Source organism: Calonectris borealis, chromosome 18, assembly GCF_964195595.1.
Source record: "Calonectris borealis chromosome 18, bCalBor7.hap1.2, whole genome shotgun sequence".
Taxonomy (NCBI): Eukaryota; Metazoa; Chordata; class Aves; order Procellariiformes; family Procellariidae; genus Calonectris; species Calonectris borealis.
Genome location: NC_134329.1, coordinates 13746028 through 13769083, shown reverse-complemented (window position 1 = coordinate 13769083; position 23056 = coordinate 13746028). Strand labels below are relative to the sequence as shown.

The window sequence follows — 23056 nt, the reverse complement described above, 5'->3', positions numbered from 1 at the left end:
GTTTTTATATATAGTATTGTATTTCGGCTCTTTAGCTCGTGAGTTTTGCCATGTGAGAGAGCCTCTGTTCTAGCACAAAGGGATCTTTTTCTTTCTATGTCAATCTGAGCCAGACACAGAGTTGTCGGTCTTGAAGGTGAAGGGACTACACCAGCAGCAATAAGTAATGCTTGAAAGTCCCGTGCACATGGCTCCTAAATAATTCAGTTGGCAGGTAGCTTGCACTTCCGCTCGCTCTTTAAAGAGAGTTAGATCTGAGAGCCTGCTTGAGGCTTTTTGGTTCTGAATTCTTGGAAGTGATTTCAGAGGAAGGTATTTGAATTGTGCCTAAAATAATTTATGCCAGAAAGAGCTCTTTTGGGACAAGAAATGTTTGAGACCTTAAGCCATGAGGGTGCCGCTGCCTCACATTGCAAAGGTGAGGTGGAGGGCTCTCAGCCCCAGTCCCTGCACAGTGGCCGCTGGGGACCTGCACAGGGTCTTTGTTTCTAGCTGCTCAACAGCTGGATTTCTTTGTGGGCAAACTTGCTGGAGAGCCCAGATCTGTTTTCTTTAGTGCGCATGAAAACTGGGGGGGCGGAATACATCAAATTCCTGCACTACCCTCAAAAGAAAGACATCCTTCTTAGCCCAGCTCTTTGAGAAATTATCTTTATTTCCTTTATTATTCCCTTCCCAATATCTATATTCTCTTCTTCTCAGCACTTCTCTTCCAGTGACTTGCCCATTTTTACCTTGGCTGAAGGCTGAGATTAACTCCATGTGTGTGGACTGTGCAGGCAGCCCCAAATTATGTATTTCAATACTAGGGAAGGGTCCCAAATAAATACTCTGGGGTGCAGGCAGTGAGGGGAGGGAAGCCAGGGAAGGTACGTTGGACTGACTGACTGAGCAACTTATCAAAAATCCTGTGATACAACTACCCCTGCTGCCAGGGAGGTAAGCATGGAGCTATTTTCAGGATTCCCCTGACTCTTTTTGTCGCTTGGTAAATTAACCTTGTGGTATGAATCCAGGCACTTGCTGCCGGGAATGAAAAAGAAAAGCAGATTTAGGAAGTTGCTTGTTGGCAACTTCAAGTTTTGCAACTGGTTGACTCTGTGCTCTGCAGTGGGATCAGAGAGGTCTGAAGCTGTTCAGATGGTTGGTCGTGTTTAATTTTTAACCTATTAACATGACTAATTTATGAACTAGTCATTTATGCATGCTGCCTTTAGTTTTTGCAAGTCTTTGTGACCCAAAGGTTCTCTTCAGATGTGTGTTGGTGATCTCTAGGAACTGACCTACCTGGGTTTTTTCTTGTAGTTGTTGGACAGAACAAATTTGAGTCCTCTGTTTCTTGGAAGTTGGATACGTACTGGTTCATTTATTTAATAGATTAAGATTATTTATACTCTGTGGGTTTGTCTATTAGGAGTGGTGTCTGTGATGAAAAAAGAAAACGCAGTAGTCTATCTTAACTGACTAATGTGAAGGCAAGTGCATCAGACATGCTAAAGCAAGTGCATCTACTGCTTCTAAAACAGTGTTTGCTGTTTAATTATCACTATGAATCTCTGAGTTTGTGCTAATTTATTAGTTACTGCATTTAATCTGTTATAAAGAGATTCAGACCTGGAGTTTTGTGTATTGTTCTTTTATCCCCCCTTAAAATTAACGTCTTTCCATTCACTCACATAGTAAGTCACCGTGGCATATTCAGAGCATTGGGAATTTTTGGTTCCTTATGACAGAAGGAACTTAAAAAAAGGTGCAGTGATAGGAGTTTCTTAGTCAGATTTCTAGCCACTTAATACAGGCTCTGACTGATAAGAGTGACTGGAAATAAGTATATACATTTTACTGCAGTGTCCTTAAATATCCTTAACACTTGAGCAAAGGCCTCTGAGTTTATTTAAAGAATATGAGAGCATTTGGATTTGGTGACCTTTTTCAGTCAAACTCTGGTGGAGCTTCATAATCTCTCCTGAATGAGATGATTTTGACCTTTATCAGGAATTTAAAACCCCTGGACTAAAAAGAAGAATCAAAAAAATCTACTTCTTTCAGAGTAATTATAAGTAGGTAGATAGATAGAGCAGTACCATTTCTTTTTTAGTTGGAGTAATTTGCTCTACCCAAACGTGCAGATTCTCAGCATTATTAAAGCAGGCTCAAGTGAAGAAAAATTCCTGGGGTGGTTCTTGTTGAAAGTAGTTGCAGAAAATGCATTTTTCACAATAGATCAGTTTTTGTCTTTGTTTTCTTCACAATTAAAATGCTTCCCCATGGAAACCAGGTGGGGGTAACCAGTATGGTTGTTTACACAAATAACTTAAAACATGCATCAGAAGAAAAGACAGTCTGTGGCACATGCATTACTGTGCAAGATCAAGCTTTGCAGGCAAAGATCCATGTTTTTCTCCACGAGGAGGTTACAGGGGTCTTAACACAATGAAATCCTGTTTCCTTGCTGTTTTCTAGACCCAAACACAAGGTAATTCAGCTACTGCTGCAAAAGTATTCTTTGAAGGGAGAATGAAATCCACACTGCTGAGTGAGTAAATTCAGCTGGAGTAGGTGGTTTCCTCTTCCTCTGCTGCACACAAGTACTTTGCTTGCTTGTTTTAAGTCTACAGCCCTTAGTAAACCCCTTAATTTTTGTGTGGTTAGCTTTAATTCACAGTTGTTCTTTTAAAATTTTTTTTATTTCCTTCATCTCTGTAACCAACAAGCTGCATTAATCCTTTCTGTATACACAGATTCATAATTTGGTGTTGAAAGTAGTATCCTTTGCTTTTAGGGATTGGATGTCAAAGGCATAGAGTTTGGGATTCTCCCTTTTTCTTCAGATTGCTGTAGTGCTGGTTGATACTGTGTTTTTTTCTTCATTGGTTGTAGGATAAATCACTCTTTTCCTTAAGTACTTACATAGCCTGTCTGAAAACTCTGTAGCCCAACATAATTGTTTTAACTTTGTAATGAAAGGTTACTCTTATTTTAACACATAAGTAACAAAGGCAGAGAGACTAGGGATGCAGATTCATTATCCCTGTGGGATTTTGCTGCAGCAGCAGCAGGTGATTTAACTGTGATCAATTCATAGTCAATTCATAGTTTACAGTAATCCATCAGGTTATGAACCACAGGGCTATGGGCTGGATAAGCTCTCTTCTGTTAGCTGTTCTTGCGGAGTGGTAACTTCCAACAGAAGGGCAGGGAGGAGTCAGATGATAGCTCTTTTGGCCACTGTCATTAAATCTAGGAGAGATCACAGATCCAGGACATTTAAGGACACACCTGTGCATCATTCAGTGCTGAGACTCACATAGCTGAAGGGATAACCCAGCTAGCTTGGCGTGGGAGTAGCATGCAGTTCCGGACACCTGCATTGCTCCTGTAATGCCACAGAAGTGTGAATTTTCTGTGTGAATTTTGCACCTTCTATTAACACAGGCTGTTGTGGTGGTGTCCTATGGCTGTGGATGGGGTGGCCAGCTTGAAAGGAGGCCACTGCACATCGCAGTCCTGTGGTGCCTGCCAGCTTAACCAGCATCGCTCAAGCCAGTCATGAAATTGTCCCGACCAAGCCCCAAACTCTGTGCCTTTCAAATTGTTGGTACTCTAGAAGCATTGTACCTGCCTTTCTGCTAGGTGCTTGTTCCGCCTGGAGCCCTGGGAGGAGCTCTGGTAATGGTTTTCCAGCGATGGTCCTGAAATTTCAATCTCAGTAACTTTCAGCTGCACCTCTCTGAGAACTGTGCTTCCACAGTACATGTTAAATTGTTTGGAAGGACTACATATGCCTCAGGATCAAAATGCAACAGGAAACGTCAGCAGTATGTCTAAATAAATATCTCTGTCTCTCTTACAAGAGCATTTAGCAGCTCTGTTGGCAGATGTTTCTATAAAATGTTAAATACTATGCTTTCCAAACCTCCAAAATGTTTGTAATCCAGTAAATAGAAAAGGACAGGGAAACCAGCTGAGGAAGGTATGTGAAAGAACAGGAGAACCCTAAAGAATTAATGGTTCTTCAGCAACAAAAAGGGAAATTGAGCCCTGGGAATTAGTATTTCATTGATAACACTGGGTTTTAAAATTATTTATTACTGAGGTGCATTGTTTTAGGTGTGTAAAAGTACAGAAGACAATAGGAGTTGGTTTAATGCAAGTAAGGGGCTTTGTGATTGTTGCGTGAGTTTAATATATCAGGAGTTTCTACATGCATTTTTGTATCAGTAGTCTGATAGGTTTATCTACCAAGTTTTAGAAGTGCAAAACCTGAATAGAACTTAGTGGTTGTTTTTTTTTTTTCCCTCGTGGATCCCTTGCATCCTCTTAAAATGCTAATTTATTTTTTCTAATTATTTTTATTTTCATGTGCTAAGGGGAAAAAGGGCTTAGTCTTTCTTTTACAGTTCCCCTTTGTGTTTTCTGTCTCTTCATTCCTTCATCCCACAGTATGTTTCAACTCGAGCTCAGGGTATCGTTTGTTTAAAAACTTTTCAGTGACTTTGCTGACTGAGGCAGTCACGGACACCTTGTCCTCCGCTTCTCAAGTTCTGCTGTCTGCTGTGTGTTGTCAGTACTGCTGTCTCTGTGGCTACCTGGTGAACTGGGTCAGCAAACTATTCCAGTTCACTGTGCTGCTGCCCAAAATGTTTGTGCTGGTACTGCGTCAGGGACCGCTAAAGCCATTTTGAGTTGTCCCACGGGTGACTGCATCGCCCCTTCAGCCAGGAAGGAAGGAGAAGGGCTTTCCCAAGGTCATTCTCAGCAGGTCAAGGCACCGCTGGGATGGGTAGGAGGGATGGGGACCCGGCATGGCGCTTGCACCAACACCTCCTTACTGGCCAGCAAAGACAATTAGCGCCTTAATTCTAATCTCCCTGGGTGCTTCTGCAGTCTGTTTTTCTTTCAAATGTTTTAAATGCCAGACCTGTGATACTGTGAAGTACCATAAAGTAAGATTAGATAAGGGGAAGTAGCAAGTTCGCGCCGAGGGCAAAGCTAGTGGAAGTTGCCTAAATGAAACCTGTGCGTGGGGGCAGTGGCATGGTGGAGGCTTGGTGCTGTGCGGCGAGCAGCAGGGCTGTTTCTCCACACGTCTGTCCCCGTGTTTCTTGGCTCTGGAAGGAAGCACCGCATCATGCGTCATGGTTCATGCTTGAGGCAGGCGCTGGGACGCTGAAACCAGAGATCAGGCGTTAGAGGATAGAGCTGGGAGAAAGCCCTTCACTGCGAGTTTCACCTGCAAAATTGAGGAAGGGATAACTGGCTTGTTCTGTAAAGCCAGCTGATCTCTGTGAATGAAAAGCAGGTCAGGCTTAGAACAAGGTTTGACTACTTTGTATAAAATACTGGGTTTTTAGAAGTGTTTAAATATTTCTTTTCCCATCTGTTTTACAGTTGCCAAACAGATTTGCTAATGGCTTAAAATATCAAGACCAGAACAAGGGGTTAACTCCAAAACTCATGACTCCTGTTAAGTTTGGCCTGTAAACCTTAAGGCCTTTTTTACAAGAGCTTATTTGTTTGTTGCCAAATGTACTTATTTATTTATTTGTTCACCGAATTGTTGGAATAATAAGAGGAAAAAAATCAAGGTTAATTCGTTGTTGTTTGTAATAGATGTAATTAGGATTGATAGCTAATGAACTTCCAGTATTTTAACACATACATGAAACTTTCACAATGAGTTCATGAGGCAATTTAAAAGAAGGATAAAAGATTTTCCCTGTGGCATCTTTGGAGAAGGCATAATAAATGTGCAATCTATCAGGATAGTGGAGGATAGTTAATGCTAAAGAAAAATGACATTTTTCTCTTCAGAATTCCCGAAGACGCTGTTTTTATTCAAAGTTTCTCATTCACTTGGAAGTTCTTCGTCAAATGCCCTTTTTGTGCGGAGGAAGTGACTTTCTGCTGTGCTTGGTTAAAAACGTAAGGATTGAAAACCACACGTGGTTTATCTGCAGTGTTTTGTACTGTAATGCCAGATAGGAGACAGTCAGAAGGACTTGTGTGATGCTGTCAAGTATCGCAGCAAAAAGGAAAAACACAAAACCAACTCTTGGATGCCTTCACTCTTAAATGAAAGAATGGAGAATGGTATGTGGGAGTCTGGTGGGCTTCAGTGACTACCTTGCTTTGGACCATCACTCTTGAGTCACCCCTACTTGGCATGTTTGCGTTTGTTAAAAGATATGTTCCGGTCTCTGTGGCTTTGAAATTTTGGATATCCAGGGAGGAGGAGTTGTCTCTCTCTTTGTATTTGTGACAGTGCTTTCTGTTTCCCTCAGCTTTCTGAAGGAACACTTTAATGTGCTCCAAGGAAAAAAGCATTCACTGTCTGGGAAAAAATATCACTCTGAGGCCCAAATCAATGGGAGGACCCAGGGGCATAGACAGTTAAGAAATCCCTTTGAACTCATTTAATAAGGGAATTGTTTAGATTTCAAGCTTGATGTCTTGAGATCTGAAACAGGATGATTTGGGAACCCTTGATCACATTTTTGGGGCAGCTACAATTTTTAAGTTCCTTTTAATCCCCCAACCTTGACACAGCTAGGTTTTTGGTGTATCAGAGGATTGGTCATTTGAATGGACTCTGCTGTTGGATCCCCAGTGTGATTGTATCAGGCTAGGCTATGTTCACGTGTGTCTCCTGCTTTTGGGACCCTAACCTTCAGGAAGAAGACAAGGTGGATAGGCGGGTCCGTGTTTTCTTAAACTGTAATAGCCATTTTGTCAGATTCCTCAGTGATTCCTGTTTTTTTGAGTTGGCATAAACTGAGTTAATGATTGTTCTCTCTTTTCCACCACTGTGACTCTCCTTCTCTCAGTGGAGTTAACAGCTGCATAAAACCATGTAGGTGAATGCAGAATTAGATGTTAGATGTTATGTGAGACATCCCACTTGTTCTCTTGGACAGATTGCTATTCGTGCTGTTACCTAAGTATTCTCATTTCCTTGCTGCCAAATCATCACTTAAACACTAGAAACTGAATCTAGAAGAATCTCTGCATTGCGTTCTGGTAGCAGGAGGGAAGGAAGGAGTGGCCTGTGCCAAACTGGGAGGCCAAGCTTTAAGAAGCTCTAAGCCGTGGAATAACATGTTGGTTTTGACTGCTGTGTGATGCCAGGAGAGCGTCATGCAAGAGTGAATGTAAAAACAGAGGTGGAAAAATCAGGCTTTTGAATTTAGGGATTAGCTTTGGGGCAGGGGAGGAAATGTGATACCCTCTGCTTCAAATCTACACCAGGAAAAGCGTTTTGCGTTTGTTTTTTTTTTGTACCATTGGCAATGGTTTCTAGAAACAAAACAAATGTTTACCCGGATCGAGAAATTCTCAGCCCTCATATTGCCCTGAAGTCACTTAACTGGCCTCATGTTTCCAGCATTGTTAGCTGCCTTTGCGAACTCTGAAGAGATTTAAAGTCCGTGTTGCTGCACTGATGTGTCACTTTATCTGTCAGCCAGGACTCTCTTCTGTCCTCTTTGTATACATATGCCCGTGCTAGCCAGATGGTGCTGGATTTGGGTGCCATCCAAAGTAGCGCTTTAGAAAGGCCAGGTTATGTGTCATATTTCAGAAGCCAAGAAGAGCTGCCAGTTCTACTCTTTTGGTAACAAACAGCTTGACTTAATGTATTGATCATGTTGTCCTCGCTATTCTCAAGCTGATTTTATCTAAGACATTCAAAAGGATAGAAGGTTGAAGCTATACAAAGCCCACTTGTTGCCTCCTTTGTAGCTAATATCTGCGTTTGCATTTACTGTGTGTCCTAGAAAAATCAGCTCTCTACCACCAACATGAAATCCTTTCTAGTGTCAGAAGGAGATTTCCATGTTATTTGTCTGTTGGTTTTCTTGGAGCGCAGTATGATCTAGGAGCTGGGAGATGTAGATTCTCCTCCTGGATATGCCAGAGGACTGATGGTTGATTTGGGGCAAGTTGCTTTGTATTTGTTCATTTCTCATTCTGTAAAATAGAGGTCAAAATGCTGATTCCCTTTGTATTGTGCTTTAAGAATTGCTAATGAAAAAAGCCTGATAAAAGCCAAATTGTTATTTATAAATTATGAAAGAACTTTTCCTCACCTTCTCAGCATGCTCCCTCCTCCCCCCCCCCCCCCCCCCCCCAAAGGAAGGGCTTTCCCTAATGGGATTTGAAAGCCACAAACCTCACCTGTATCAATAACAGAGTAATGTGTGGATGGGAAGTGTACTCAGCGTGGAGAGAGATGGGGGATGAACTGCCGTTAAGCACATGTTCATTAACGTGGCCCTGCACTCCCCAGGTTACCAGCTTCTGTGGGATGGGTGGGTGTTTAAGTTGGTCTTTCTGGTTTTTAAAGCCTTTATATAGTCAGTCTGTATCTGTAAGGTTTGAGAAGACATTTGCGTCTGGCATCATGGCAAAAAGGGTGCTGGTCTCTCGGTTCTCAGCTTTTTCAGATCCTGCTGAAACCTGAGAACTAATGCTTATAATTTTGCTGGGTCACGGTGGGGACCTTGGGAAATCCATATCCTTCACTGAAAACAAATACCTGGAAACTCCTGTGTTTTAAACCCCTTTCGGCTTTAGCGAGCACTTCTGGTCTGATGTGTGAAATTTCCCCTTCTGCCCTTCTATCTGCTTTTTGAAATGTAGTATTCTTGACATTATCTTTTTATCTGCAGTTTTTACTGTCATGGGGCTCCCTCAATTCCTTGACAAGAGCTGCTTTATACATAAAAGCAAGATTATCAAGGGCTACAAGAGAGATGCTGTGGCCTGTTGGCCACCGTGTTTGGGAATAGGGCCGAGGCGCTCGGGATGGGCAGAGCCGGAGGATTTTGCAGATATCGGTGGCACTTTGTCGCTTAGCAACAGCCTCCCGAGATGGAGGTGGCAGAGAGGATGCCTGCCCTGCTGCCGCCCGAGCATCTCCCCGCTCCGCCTGGCCAGGGGCTTCACACTCATGCGTCGGGTCGCGCCACTCGGGTGCGATGTGCCGTGGGAATAGGTGGGCACCAAGAGTCTCCTGGGTTACAGCTGTGATGGGGATTAGAGCTTTATTAATAAACTGTAGTTGTGAAATGCTTTAATAGCTCTTTTTCATCTTGCAAGTTCTTTGTATCATAACACTATTGAGAGAGATGTGCTGCAACTCTTACCTGATTTTATGAGCGCTTTTTAAAACGATTTTTAAACTAGGTATCTCGCGTATGGTTGCATTGAGAATTGGTGTCAGAGCCTAGATGAGAATTCAGGATGTTGCTTGTTCTTCATTGCTCATGCTGTTGTAGCAGTGAGAGTTGTTAGGTAGCGTGTGTGCGTGTGTATAATATAATTGCCGTGTCAGCTTTTCTGTTTCTGGTTATCTACATAAGGAAGCAGATAGCTGGTGGAGATGTCAGCTGTGATGTGGCTTATTAAGAGCTACAAGACAGAAGTAATCACAAGAAACCCTGCTTCCATGCAGGCTGTTCTCCAGAGTTCTCTGGTTGCATCTGTTCTGTCTTAACCCTTCTCACATTGACTGGATTTTTTGGTTCTTGCCAGAGGGTTTTGCCTATTTGAACAAATAAATACTGTGTGCTACATCTGTATTTCTCGCTCTGTGATGTTTACCATTGACAAGGTGCCGTGAACAGTACATGAGAAGCAAAGTTAAGCCCTCAGAGACATGAATCGTGAGATGTACAAGGGCTCTTAACTAATTTGAGTGGGTTAGCAGTGATGAAAGTTGCTGCTCTGTATCATGTTTGAATTCCGTGTTGCATTTCAAAATTGAGGGCCAGCAGCAAATGGAAAATTTTGCATGAATGCCCCTTTCTCTAGTCTCTGACTGGTAAAGCCATGTTCCAGACAGGAAGAAAACAGGTCCTACAAACCAGCCAGCCTTTGATTTCAGGTCTGTGAAGTGCAGATAGAGGTTTCTGGATCTGAAAACTAAGCATTAAGAGAAACTCGTAATTTAGCATGGATTGAGGAAGTGGTTGCAAAGAGGCCCAGCTTAGCACTGCTTGGGTGGGGGAAAACCCAGATCCTCTAAACATAATGGAAAGAGAGTGGCAAAGCCGATGAAAACTTGCACCACTTGCTCTGGGTTTGGTGAGACAGCAAGGAGGAGTGATTGATGGCACCTGCTCGCTGAGGTCTTTCTCTGCAGCGGGTTATTGTCCTGTCAGCTCTGCCTGCCCGAGGCCTTATTTGACATGCTTGGATAAGTGGATCGCATCATTTTGATTCTGCACATGTTCTCCTCTCTGCAGCTTGCTGGTTTTGTTCGCTCTTGAGCTTTAATTGCCTACCATCCTGGTGGAGTGTTTGCTTGGTTACTTCTTCCTTAGTGGCAAGTGAGACTAACCAGACAAAAGAACAAATTCTTCTTTCTCTCAGGAACATAAATGGATGTACTGATTTGTCTGTTCCTTCTTGTATCGCATGTTGCAAACTGATGTACCCGAGAATTGGTGTTGTCATTGTCAGTCTCATGAAAATCTGTCTTCCCATTAGCACTGCTCTTGCCCTCTGTTTCTTGGTTTCAATTTCATCTCCCAGAGGAAACTGGGATGGAAATGAGAATGAAATATGGGTTTCCTTTTTAAAAAGAAAATGAACCAAACCTTACGGGCTTCCTATTGGAATGTGGTGGGATTGGACTTCTATCCCTTATCCTTTGAAAATCCCAGCTGGAATTATTTAATGTCAAAGCATGGAATTTCCCAGTGTGAAATTCATTGCTGGCTAGGATGCACTGGGGATTAGAGAGACATCACTTTGCCAGGGTAGCGTTGCTGTCACTGCAGGAGACCTTGCACAAAGGGACGTTGCTGGTCTGTCCTGCTTCAAAGCTGAATCTTGGGGATGAGATTATTCAATTCCCATTGAGGTTACATGCTGTGTGACTGACAGCTGGATTTGGGTGGAATAAACCAGAGCGGGTAACACTTCGCACTGCCTGGGAATAAAAAGAAAAAAATGAAAGGCAAGAGCAAAACATAATTTGCTGATTTTCTTATTTGGTAATGGAGTAGTTTGCTAGTGCACTTCCAAAATTTCCCTGAGACCACTTCACGGTTCAGTGATTTTGCTCATTTGGCTGCAGGATACAAGGGTCAGATCAGATGATTACAATGATTTTTTCTGGTCCAAAATTAAAATAAAATAAAATAAAATAAAAATCTATGGTATGGAAGCCTGATGTCTTGCAAAGCTTTAGCTTAGATAACGACACTCTCCTTAGGAGAAATCTCTAAGTTTTGGAGGATATGTTCTCAGTTTCAAAGTAGTTGTATAAAGAAAAAACAGGAGCATATTCAGACAGTACACTGGGTAACCACTAAGTGCTTTTTTTTTCCTCTGATCAAAGATGGTTATTTTAAGTAGGCATCAATGTCTATCTGTTAGGGATCTATAAAGCAGTCAAGCAAAATATGGGCTGATAGCTCTATGTGCTCCGACTGGTGTGGTGTTAACAAGGTGCAGCTTTGTTTCTGAGACTCATAAATCAGCAGTGGTCTAGGTGATGGAGGGAGAGAGAGGAGCAACTCTCTGTCCCATTAAAAGAATAACCTTTCTGGCCTCTTTTTCTAAACTGTTGATCTCTTTATAAAAGAGGATTTGCCCTGCTGTTCTAATAAGAGTTGTAAAATAATATATGTGTAATTAAAATTTAATAATGATTTGTGTGACTGGGTCTACAGCATAAGCTGGTTCGAGTGATTGTGTAACCTTTGCATTGTGTTCATTATCTAATGTTGAAATAACAGCTGGAAGTCGAGAAACTGACATGCAGTTTTAAAATTACAGAGCTTGAAATTGCTGCTGTCTGTAAACATATGAAAATCTATTAATGACCTTTGAGCTCTCTGACTGAAAATGTTTTGTAACATAGAATACATCAAAATTGCCTGCTACTATAGTGTATGTTTCCCCTTTCTCACCGATTGCTTAGGATATAAATGGATGTTTCATTCCTGACACAGATATCAGAATATTTGGAACTATTCTAGGAAGCCCTAAGGATATATGGAAACATTTGGTTGCTTGTTGTTTGTTGTAGCGAACCGGTTATAGATGAGCTGCTCATGAGCACGTGGTGTGCTAAGCCACTCGATGTGGGAGAACATAGCTGCTGGCGAGACTGACAGCTGTAGACCTCTGTTGTACAATACATTTCTCCAGCAGCATGTTTGAGGAGGAGCGAGGGTGGCACAGATGCCCTGTCCTGGACTTTTCATTAGCATATGTGACATTCAGACATTTAGAAAGGCATTTCTCTCCTGCTAGAAGTCACCTCGCTCAGAGTTTTCCCCTTAGGTTGAAGTAATATGCTATCGGCAGCTGTTTCTGGAGATGGCTGGCTTCTACATATTTCTTGTTGGATCACTTATATTTCTTCTCACTTGTTTCCTAGCCAAAAGAAACTACCAGAGGACTAATTATTTAATACGCATTCTAGACTTCATGACAGCTGAACTGAAAATTGTTGCCTACCACTGAGGGCAACTGCAGAGTTGGTAAAAAATGCCTCTAGCGTCATGGTGTTTAAACATGAATTAATTTATCATGCAGCACCAGGGATCAGGATATGGCTGTTTTTTCTTCTGGAGACTCTCACCCCTACAGTAGGGTTGGCAGAAGTGAATTTGCGAGCGTTCATCTCCTTCAGCGCAGTGTTCATTGGCTTCGTGCAAGCTCTGTCAAACTGCAATTTAAGCTAATTGGCAGACTGCTCTGCTGCTGCTGAAGAACATTCGTACCCCTGTTCTGCAGCACCTTTGGGAATGGCACCCTTCCTTAGGAGGGTGGTAATAAAGAGCGTAGGCTGGAGGCAGTCTCAAAACGTCCGCAGCTACTTGCAGAGTGAATGTGTTTGGGGCTGTCACCAAGTGTGAGATTCGTCTGGAGCTTTCATTCTGGAGGTGCTACTGCCTTAAAGAGCAGCACATTTTTCATGGCTATGTTTTAAAAGTATGTACCAAAAAATAAGTGGAGGCAACATGTGCAGCTGAATCAGGAATCCTAGAAAATAAATTAAAACTTTGCATTTGTGTTTAGTGGGTAGCAGCTTTGAATTGCTTAAGAAATCAGGCTGGGGATTCTTGAATTCATGACCAAGCTACCTAAGTGTATAGCTGTATCTTTTAAGTCTCAAGTATGACGCTATTCACATGGTAGTCAGTGCAGTCATAATGTGGTGGTTAGAAAATTTGCACTATGAAGATCAACACTTTAAATGCAGAAGCATAGAGACCAGTTTAGGCCCCTGCCTCTGGTAAATGAGCCGTACGCCCAGCCTCACGTTGGCTCAGCTCCATTTCGAGTCCAGTTCGTGGAAGCATGACATCCCCATCTCAGCAGAGGTTGAAACAGTTGTGTCTTCTCCTTTTGCTACTAATTTTAAAGGGAGCACCAGTATTTCTAAGCGTTCCTGTCCATAGTGACAAATAGGCTGGAGGCATCTTTTACTCAACAGTGCTTTCCTGTTTTTTTCTGACTAGTTTAGCTGAAAATTGGTAATGGTGAAAGGATCCAGCTGCTGTACCAGTTTGTGCTGGTAGAACCCTCATGCTTTTTCCTTTGGCAGCTTGGGGCCAGCTGGTGCAGCTGGAGACTTGGAGTTGTATTACCTTCCTGGCAAGATTGGAAATGAGTGATGAAATGGCCACATCTGGCCTCAAGCAAGGAGCTGCTTCTTCAGGTCCTAATTCTGTCACTCGATGGGAACTGTTTGAATTCAATATGAGTGCCTATTTAAATAATCTGGGGAGAAGGGGAATTAGTTCAGATTAAGCGTTTAAAGGCTGCTCTGTAAACAAGTGTGTGATTGCTGCCTATCAGCAGCGTGGGCCCAGCGGTGTCATTGAGTATTGGCACACTTGAGCAATGTCTTCCCAAAACACTGGACCTGGAGTGCATGCCTGACCGTGCTGCTTACTTGCTGGATACCTTTGGAAGTTAATTGAGATTGATGTCCCCCAGATCGCGTTCTTTAAAATGGAGGTGTTACGCATAGTCTGTCACTTGTGAAATGTTGGGCAGTGCGAGGGCAGCATGCGGTGCTGCTGCCACCCTAATTGTTCCCTTTTGGGAGGGTACTCCCGAGATGACGGGAGTTTGCAGGCGCAGCGCTTCTTGTGCGATCAGTCTGCAGGAGGCACGCGCTCCGTGCCCAGCATTCGTACCCAGCAGTGCGGCGATGCAGCTGAAATAAGCTGAAGTAGGTGCTGTCAGATAAGCACAAGCTCTTTTCCAAATCCTTCGTACTTTTACCTGCTGTGAAAGCTGAGCAAGTTGGCCTTGTGGTGCACAAACAGCAGCGGCTTTCAGCACTCTTGCAGCCTATAAAAGCTGGGCAGGCTGGGCTTGCAATATGCCTCATTTCATCTACCTGAAAATGGTGCCCCAGCTTCCCTTCAATCATTTAAGCTCCCTTGCTCTCTGACACACTTTCCACTGACAGTAATTCTGTGAGCGCTCGTCGGGCATTTACTGCCATCACTAGAGGAAATACTGATGGCTTAAAATGGGATCATTTCCTTTCTGATGGACAGCAAGCACCTGTGGGAGTTTTAATAGCTGTACAGTATGTCTGTTAGCAGGTAGGGAGGAAGACGGGTGCAGTTCTCTGCAGCGAGGCGCCCGCGGGCTCTGAAGAGGAAATTGGAGGAGAGGGAGAAAACCACGGCTGGCTTCCTGTTGAGCTTGCAGAGTGCGGCTTAAAACAGCAGATTTTGTGTATCCATCTCCCCAATGGGTGATGGTGGAAAAGGGTTTATACCAAAAACATGGACAACCGTATGTTCGCATTCATGCAGATTTCCTTGACCTCTTTCTAAAGAGAAGGTATTTGCTGTATATATTCTTACTTTCATCATCCCTTAAATTACTGTTAAACGCTCTGTTTCCAGGTACCTGGTGCTACCGTGGAGGGAGAGGAATGGTGGTTTTTTTTTTTTTCTCCCCCCTCAAGTAGTTGAGAATGAAGGGAACATTACCAGCCCCCTTCCCCTCAGCTTTTAAAAACAATTACTGCTCAGCACTTTAGAGTTATTGATTCAGGTCTCGTGCAAGCAAAACGAGCAATCAAAACCTGTAAAATCATTGTGGATTGAAATGCATTTAAAAGTTGAGTGATACTGACCTTCCCTTTTGTAATTTTTGGCTACATTGTGTTGAGGTAACATTTGTCCAAGGTGTCTCTACTTTGTATAGCGTCTTCAAGGTCCTAGCGGCAAAGGTCTTAATTCTCGGGAGACAGAACAAGTGGGCATTTAGCAGAGTACCGGCAGCTTGCTCTTCAGCTCTTCACAGGTGACAGGAACACAGCCTCTGGTAATAAATTTGACTGTTTCAATTATAGTGAGTTTCTTGGTTCATCCACTTTTATTTTTAAGTTAAATCATGTATCATAAACCTGCAAACCAGTGGCAGCTTCAAATGCCTTAACATTTCTAAAGCTGTCTTGTCAAAAAGTCATCTTATTCTTGAGCTAAACATGTGACAGGGTCAGAGCAAACGTGATGCATTTTAAAAAGCAAGACCCAAACTCATCTGGAATATGTCAGCTACGAAGGGAGAATTGCAGTCTGAGGTTAAACAAGCAAGGATTTCATTTGCAGTCATTTTAATTGATATTGATTGTGTTGTTTGAATGTAGGGTCAAAGCAAGAGAGTCAGTTCAAATCTAGATGCTTTTTTTTGCCTTTTAAAAAAGCTTTAGTGGCTTTGGCTGAAAGGCTAGGGGCTTGAGTTACGTTTTTAGTGAAGTTCGCAATGGGGGAGAAGAGAGGGCGGGAAAGTAAAACAAACAAGTGTGTGTTATATTACAGGAAAAGCGAGAACTTCCCCATCCATGAAAATTGCAGCCTCCCGCCTGGAGGTGCCAGCAGACTGCCCCCCGAAGTGCCCTGAGCTCTGGGGAGAGCGAAGCCGGGCTGGCCTGCTGCCAGGCAGGGCTTCCAGCGAGGGGCCGCTGCGCCAGGCTGCGGGCCAGTCCTACCTCCGCGGCTCCTTCCCCTTCGCTGCCCTCGCTGCCTACTCTTTCTACCCTGTAGCTCTCCAGAGCAGAGCTCTCAAACTTCTCCTCCTCTCCCACCGTTCAAGTGTGCTCCTGCTCATTTTTAAGATCTCCACTTGTGTTTGCTGCCTGTTCACCACGTTGAGCTAAAATTCAATCACCTTGGTGTGGTCCTACCTGGTACCCTCTGGCAGAGTTACTTTTTATCCCATTCCTTTTTTTTCTCCTTATTATTCACCTCATTTCATTTGCCTGTTGGCTACTTATCTTTTCTTGTGGTGGCTCCTGTTCTTGCAGTAGTTTCTCTCTCTACAGACCCATCTTCAAATCCATGCCTTAAAGTTAGTTTCTTTCATGGACGTTTCTCCTGTATATCTCCAATATTATCTTTCCATTTGAATTACTGTCTCCTGTGTCACCTTTATGCAACTAAATGGACAGTAGATTTCCCTTGTTAGAGGTCCTGTCTGTACTTGTAACATGCTTTGTCTATTTAGAAAGCACGAGAATATTAAGTCAGCGTTTGTTTCTATGATGCTGTTTTATAAACTGGGTATCAGGTCTATAGGAATATTTTAAAAGTAGCCTAATTAAAAGTAAATCTGTTTCAGTTCCTCTCTGAGCCAGGATCTCTCCCTGAACTATTAAATAAACACGTTTGACAACCCTACTGCTAATTGCATGATAAAGTTGATATAAGGATAGTGCTTAGATCCTCGGGGGCTTTTCCATTGCAATTTTGATGAGAGAAGCTGGAGGCAGAAACAGGGACAAGCAGGGTCAGTTCTAGAGGCAGCAGTGGGTTTTTTAATTTCCTTTGCATGGATCTTTCTCCTGTTTGATGTTCAGTAGGATATTTCATGTTCCCCAACTTCAGGAATAAGTGCTGCAGTGAAGAGTTGTGGAGAGAGAAGCTGGAGGCTGTTTCCCTTCTGGGAAATCAGCTCATACAATCTTGTAAAGTCGGCAGAGGCAGTCTGGCAGGAGTGGAGTGTAACCAGTCCTTGGCTGCATGTCTGAGCCTTGCAGTGTCCGACGGGCCCTGGGGATGGGGGATTGTAATGGGCTTGATTTCACACCAAGGCTGCATTTTGAACTGATGCTTGAGGGCTGAGGGTAGTTATTTTATTAACTGGAGGTGTTATTTTTGTCCTCTGCACCCCAGCAGCACGCTTGAGGTTCTTCATCTAGCAGTGTGGGTTTTGCACTTTTTTCAGGTTCTTTAAGTGTTCCCTGTGTGTGAAAGGTATTTACAACCCCCAACCTCCCCCTACATGCTTTCTGAGATCTCAGAGAGCTGTGTGAACTCAGAGGATTAAGGCAGAGTTTGAGCTGGGCTGAGCAAACATGCAGTGATAACTCCAGCCAGCGGATGGCTGTGGATGGGAGCTTGCGCCAGAGTCCTCTAGGGCTGATCGTTATTTCCTGATCAAACAGACAACGTGGAGTCCACTGTGCAGAAGTCTCTTGCTGTGGCATTTTAGGGGTAAGAACGGTCTCATTCCAGACCCGAGGGCCGTGCACCCCCGTTACTCACAGCTTTATTTATAAACTGAGCGGTGCGCACCTTGAGTGTCTTTGGAGATTGCAGCTGTGCCTTGGTGACAGAAGAAAAATGGCTTTTCAGGAAGGAGCGTTCCAAGTGATGAAGGATGTCGCCAGCTCTGCTGACAGCTCTGCAAGCAGAGGTGCAATTGCATAACCTTGGCTAGCTTGGGCCAAATAGCGATGAATAAACATTCACTGGGATTTTTTATTATGGACTCTCAAAAATCTGTTGCACAGTCTAGGTTACATACTTGGGTTGCAAGCCTGTGCTGAGGTCTTTGCCAGTGGATCTTCACAGCTACTGGTGTGCAAGGTAGAGCTGGAGGAGGTACCACAATTACATTTTCGGCTGAAGTGTTCTTTGATATCTGTACATCCAAATAAGCAAATGGGGAGATATAATCTGTATGTTTCATGGAGTAACTGCCAGGAAAGAGGCTCTAAAGAAAGGCCTAATTCTTCCTTATCTGTAACCGTGCAGCCAATTAGAACCATCTGCTCTCCGTCTGCAGCCCAGACAGACGAGGGGCTGCAGATGGAGAGGCTGTAGCCTGCCCTGGAAGGTGTGAGAGCGATTCCTAAGTGAGGACAGGTAGGAGACAGCCCTGGAAGCAGTGAGTAGTAAGGAACAAAATAGTTTTGTATATTCTGGAACAAGATTTGGCAATCTCCTTCCTGGAACAGAGAGGAGAGAATGGGCCTGGATCTGCCAGCCTTCCCTGAAGAAGGGGATTTACTGGCCCTGACAGCAAAGGTAGCCAGGTCTGCTGACTCCTGGGTTGGGCAGAAACCCCAAGGCTGGATATGAAAACCTTTTGACTTCAGGGCCTGACTTCAGACGTTGTCGCTGTGTGAACCCCTAGGCTTTACATGACATGCAAATACCTGCTGGTCTGGGCTTGTCTGGGGGGAAGGCTCCAGTGGAGCAGTTTGTCAGAAGGCCAGTCTCACCTGCCGGCTGCCGTTTCTGGATTGAAGTCAAGGTACATCAATAAACGTTGTTCACTGCAGTGATGTACTGTATATTCTGTACATGCTAAAATTTTCCAGCAATTACCTGGGCACAAGCACAGATGCGCATCCAAAAATAGTAAGCTCTTCTGCTAAGTGAGGTCCCCAACTTGGAGGTCATAAACTTTAGTAAAAGAGCAATCGCTGTAAGGGTGTTAGTAGAGTAAATAGAAAGGAAACAAAGGAGACAAGAACAGAAACCCCATTAGCTGCCCCCTGCTCTCTGCCTGAGGCTGCAAAGAGGTCTGCATTTAGCAGCATAGCAAACAGCCCCGCTGTCACCCTCTGTCAGTAAGGAGAAGCTGAGTTCAGTGTCCTACATTCACAGAAAAAGCGAAATCCTGTGAGCTGCATCCTCTGCTGAAGGGGGCAAGAACAGGACCATGGAATAGGCTTTCTTGTCACAGGGCCGAGAAACTTGGCATCTTCCCCGCGGCTGCCCCAGACGTGCTGCGGAGCTGAGGATGCTTCCCTCCGCCTTCCTCCTGCCAGAGGCAAGCAGCAGCCTCGGCTACCAGGGCTTGGGTCTTAATTCACGGCTGTTTGGAAAGTGCTTGAGATTCTTGGATGCAAGTGGCACTACAAGCGAATGCATTATTTCCTTGGCTTTGATCCAGCTATGACTGTATTCCCTGAATTAATTTTGCTAGTAGCTCAGTGATGAGACAAACCTTAAACCTCCAAACAAAATGGGGATAAAAAGCTAATTCTAAGTAGGGAATTTTGTAGGATTCAGTAAGGGGAAAAACACAGATTTCCAGACTAGTTATGTGGTGAAGTGAATCGTCTAAAACCTGCAGTGAATCTGTTGTGGGTGCTGAGGGAAGAGTTTCCCTAAGGCATTAACAGAAGCCCAATCCCCATGTGAAGCCAGCTAGAATTTAAACCAAAATGGCCATTTACTGCCGTTCAAAGCATCCTTAAAAGTGAGTATTACTCACTGAGCCAGGAGTGCATTATTTGCTGGTGCTTTCAGGTGGTGGCATTCCCCTGCCACAGCCTTCTTTCTCCCTTATCAGGGGCCCATGTCACCTCATGCAGCATCTTCCATGCGTCTGCTGTCACGTTGCAGCTGCATCTGGCTTTATGAAGAAGTGCACATTTTTGGTGACTTCTGTTTCTAATGTTTTGCTGAGTGTCAGTTAACAGATGTCATTTCCATTGCACTAGTTTCTGATTAGTTACTAAAGCTTAGCATTTTGATTTCTATCTCAGCAACTTCCCAGTAAATAGGACAATGTGACCTTCTTTAAGTGGCATCTCGAACAGCTCCTTTAGAGTGTTATCTTGAAACTAAAAACCAAAGTGAGCAACTAAACACTGATTTGTATTCCTCATTTTATCATTCATGGAGAATAATGGCAGACAATAATTTCCCTTGCTCTTTCTCTAGTTATGGACTTGGCAAGCTGAGCTGTATTCTGGTCTGTTCTGCGCCTCTGAGGCAGTGCTACCTATTTCAATTTTGGGATGGGGGTTGTATCTTTGGGGGTTTTGCAACTTGCTGTGTATATGTGTGCTTTAAGAGGAGCTTGCCAGCCACACAGGACCCCTGTGCAAGGTGTATAGAGATTGGATGCTGGCTGATTGTCTTTGAGCCTGGGTTGGAATAGGAAACAGCTATATGTATTCTATTGTCATAATTCAAATTTCAATGTGTCTGTGACCCTAAAGTGTCAGCGCATCATCTCGCTTCACAGGGAAGGGTAACTTTAAGCAGTGACTGATTTGGATTGGAATCAGCATGTTGCACACTGAGGCAGTCAATTCACTAATTAAAAGAGAGGGGGAGGAAGTAATCTAGAGCAATCAGCAGGGCATTTCATCCCAATTCCCAATTTTCTTTTTTGTTGGGCTTTAGTTTTTGAGAGACTAGAGAGCTAATGATTTTCACAAGCTCTTTTGCAGTACTGAAGGTGTATGCGTTGACGTGAGCGAGTTGTATTGCGAGCTCCGTTCACGTAGGTTACAAATATCCATGATGCTTGAGTCAGAAGCGAGGCATTTAGACAAGGGGGGGTGAGTCTTTTAGAAAAATTTCTCAGCCTGAAGTTGACAAATTTTGGCATGGTAAACAGTGCTTTTAAGATATCTCCTAATCTGATATGTTTACCTTGCATAAAAAATTAATTGGGATAGAGATTCTGCAAAACATTCCCAAAAAAGTTTCGTTTTTACTCTTGAGCAGTTAATAAAAGGCATTGGGGAAAAATTTATCTAGTTGGAGTGAACTAATGTCATAATGATTTGGCATATTATTTCTTTAAACTCTTTTTCTCTGTGGTGTGTGTAGGGGGAGAGGTCAATACATTGTCACCAAGAGTTCCGCTTTCAGTCCTCAAAGATGCCAGGGATAGCAGTAGCAATTCCCTTCTCTGATCTCACTTCCGATGTTAATCATTATGACACGACATACCGCTTTTAAATGGTGCTTAGATTGTATGTTATAGTCCTGATTCAGGGCAGACACTTAACACTTAGAAGTGTTCAACCTCTGTTATGTGTTTAGATCCCATTGATCTCGGCTTGCTTATTGAATGCATGGTAGGCTTTAGAAGTGCATTTCTCCATATGAATGCTGCTGTGAATCAGAGATTGTCAGGCCCAAGGCGGGGGTGGGGGGGGTCTGATACGTTGCTTTCTGAGATCAGAAACAAAACAAAATAAAAACCACCTCTGTTTCAGTTGAGCAGTTAAAGGCTTTTCTTCAGGATGCTGATTTGTTCATGTGCTGTTGACGTATGGTTCCTGAATTAATCTGAAGCAAACTCATTTTCATAACCAGTTCCAGCATCTCTGAAATTAATCAAACACATAGCCTGGAGAGTATTCATCCTAATCTAATCTAAAATTACTGTTTGCATTGTGCGCGCCTAATTATTCATCTTAAGTCATCTCTGGAAAGAACATGCTGTCTTGTTTGTGTTTTTATTCAATATTTATACTGCTTAATGCTTAAAAGTAGTCTCAAAGAACTTAAAGCACTTACTATTTTTTTTTCCTCCTTTGTAGAAGGACATGTCGCTAAAGCCCCAGGAGCGGAAGGAGAAATGGGAGAGGCATCCAGGAAAGAAACCTAGAGAATCTGAAAACTGTGTGTCTGCTGAGCCGAGTGAAAATGGCCACAACAATGATGCTGGGAGCTCTGAGAGAGAGGCAGAACGAGGCAAAGAACGGATGAAGAAGAAACTCCCCTTGAAGCTCTCCAAACAGGTAGGGAAATTATTTCTCATCTGAAGTGACTGTATTGTGGCATTGGCCACTGTGAAATGTTGTCCGGCTGGTAGGTTGGAGTTGTTAATGTAACTGGCTTCTCTGGTAACGTGTGCTGGTGAAAACAATGTCTCTTACAAGACTTCTAGCCAAGTGCACAAATCCTGTGTTGTGGGCAAGTTTCTTAAGCCAAAATGGAAGAGCAGGTGTACTGGGTAATGTAGGAAGGAAGGAGCAGATCTCCCTTGTATCCTGCAACTTTGAGAGTGTGGTAATTTACCAGTGTGGTAATTCACACCATAGGTTTGTGGCTCTTAGTCTTAGACACCAATAGAAATCATCAATCGAATCATAGCCTTCTTTGGGGAAGATGTACTTGTTAATGTGCACCTGGAAGTTGCAAACATGAATATGTCCATCTCATGAATCAAGTTCATGTGCCCCCAAAACAGGATGTTGAGAAGGAGAGAATATTGAAGTATTTTAGAAGTGGAAAGTCAGTCTGGAGGAAGTTGTGCTCTGGGGAGTCTTTTCTCTATGCCCTTCTAAAATGTGGTAGAGCATTAATGAATTAAGAGTTGTCATGCTGGAGGGGACGATTGTGGAGACTCCCATCTGAACCACACTGTGTACAGAGCCCGGGAGGTGACAAAGAAGAGGCAGTATGGCTGGCAGGCTATTTATCACTTAACTGCGCCTCAGCAGGGAGATTTGTTGGTGACTCAGTGCTCATTCATCAGTTTGAAATCCACATGGCACAGCAGCCTATATCTATGAACAAACACTTTCCCAGTTGTCCGTTAACATGGTGCCAAATGGCAGCCAGTGGGAAGAGCAGTGTACTTGACCCTCCAGAAGTTGTTCTGAGCTAAGAAGTACACTACGATGAAAAACTCTTTTTTTTTATTCTTTGTGATGCAGAGAAAAAGAGCTGTTTAACCCAAGCACACCTTCTGTTCTGAGAAACCTGTTCTGTATGTGTGCCAGACAACGAAAGATTGAATTGTCCAGTTATTGGAAGTGTTTTTTCAGACTTCCGATATTTTAGGATTTGAAAGGATCGTTAAGGTTATTTAATGTCACCCTCTGCATAACTTCACCACCACACACAATCTTTTGTGATTCTGTTGTAGCATATTCGTTCAGAAGGGCTCATCACGTTTTATATTAGAAATTCTAATGGTCTGCTCGTGGCCCCACTCTTCTGGTGGCTAATTGTTCTCATTAACAAATTAGCAGACTTTGTTTTCTTCCTTTTGATTTTAAAAAAATAGTTGGAATAAT

The 23056-nt window shown here is 43.3% G+C and overlaps 1 protein-coding gene across 14 annotated transcripts in view; it reads left to right on the top strand.

The window, feature by feature from the left end:
- FBRSL1 (fibrosin like 1) overlaps positions 1-23056 on the top strand; it is a 552901-nt gene that overhangs the window by 128460 nt on the left and 401385 nt on the right. For all 14 annotated transcript variants that reach the window (XM_075168048.1, XM_075168057.1, XM_075168060.1 and 11 more), the window contains exon 2: positions 21572-21772. In XM_075168048.1, coding sequence (XP_075024149.1) covers positions 21572-21772 — 201 coding nt within the window. The remainder of the gene's footprint in view (positions 1-21571; positions 21773-23056) is intronic.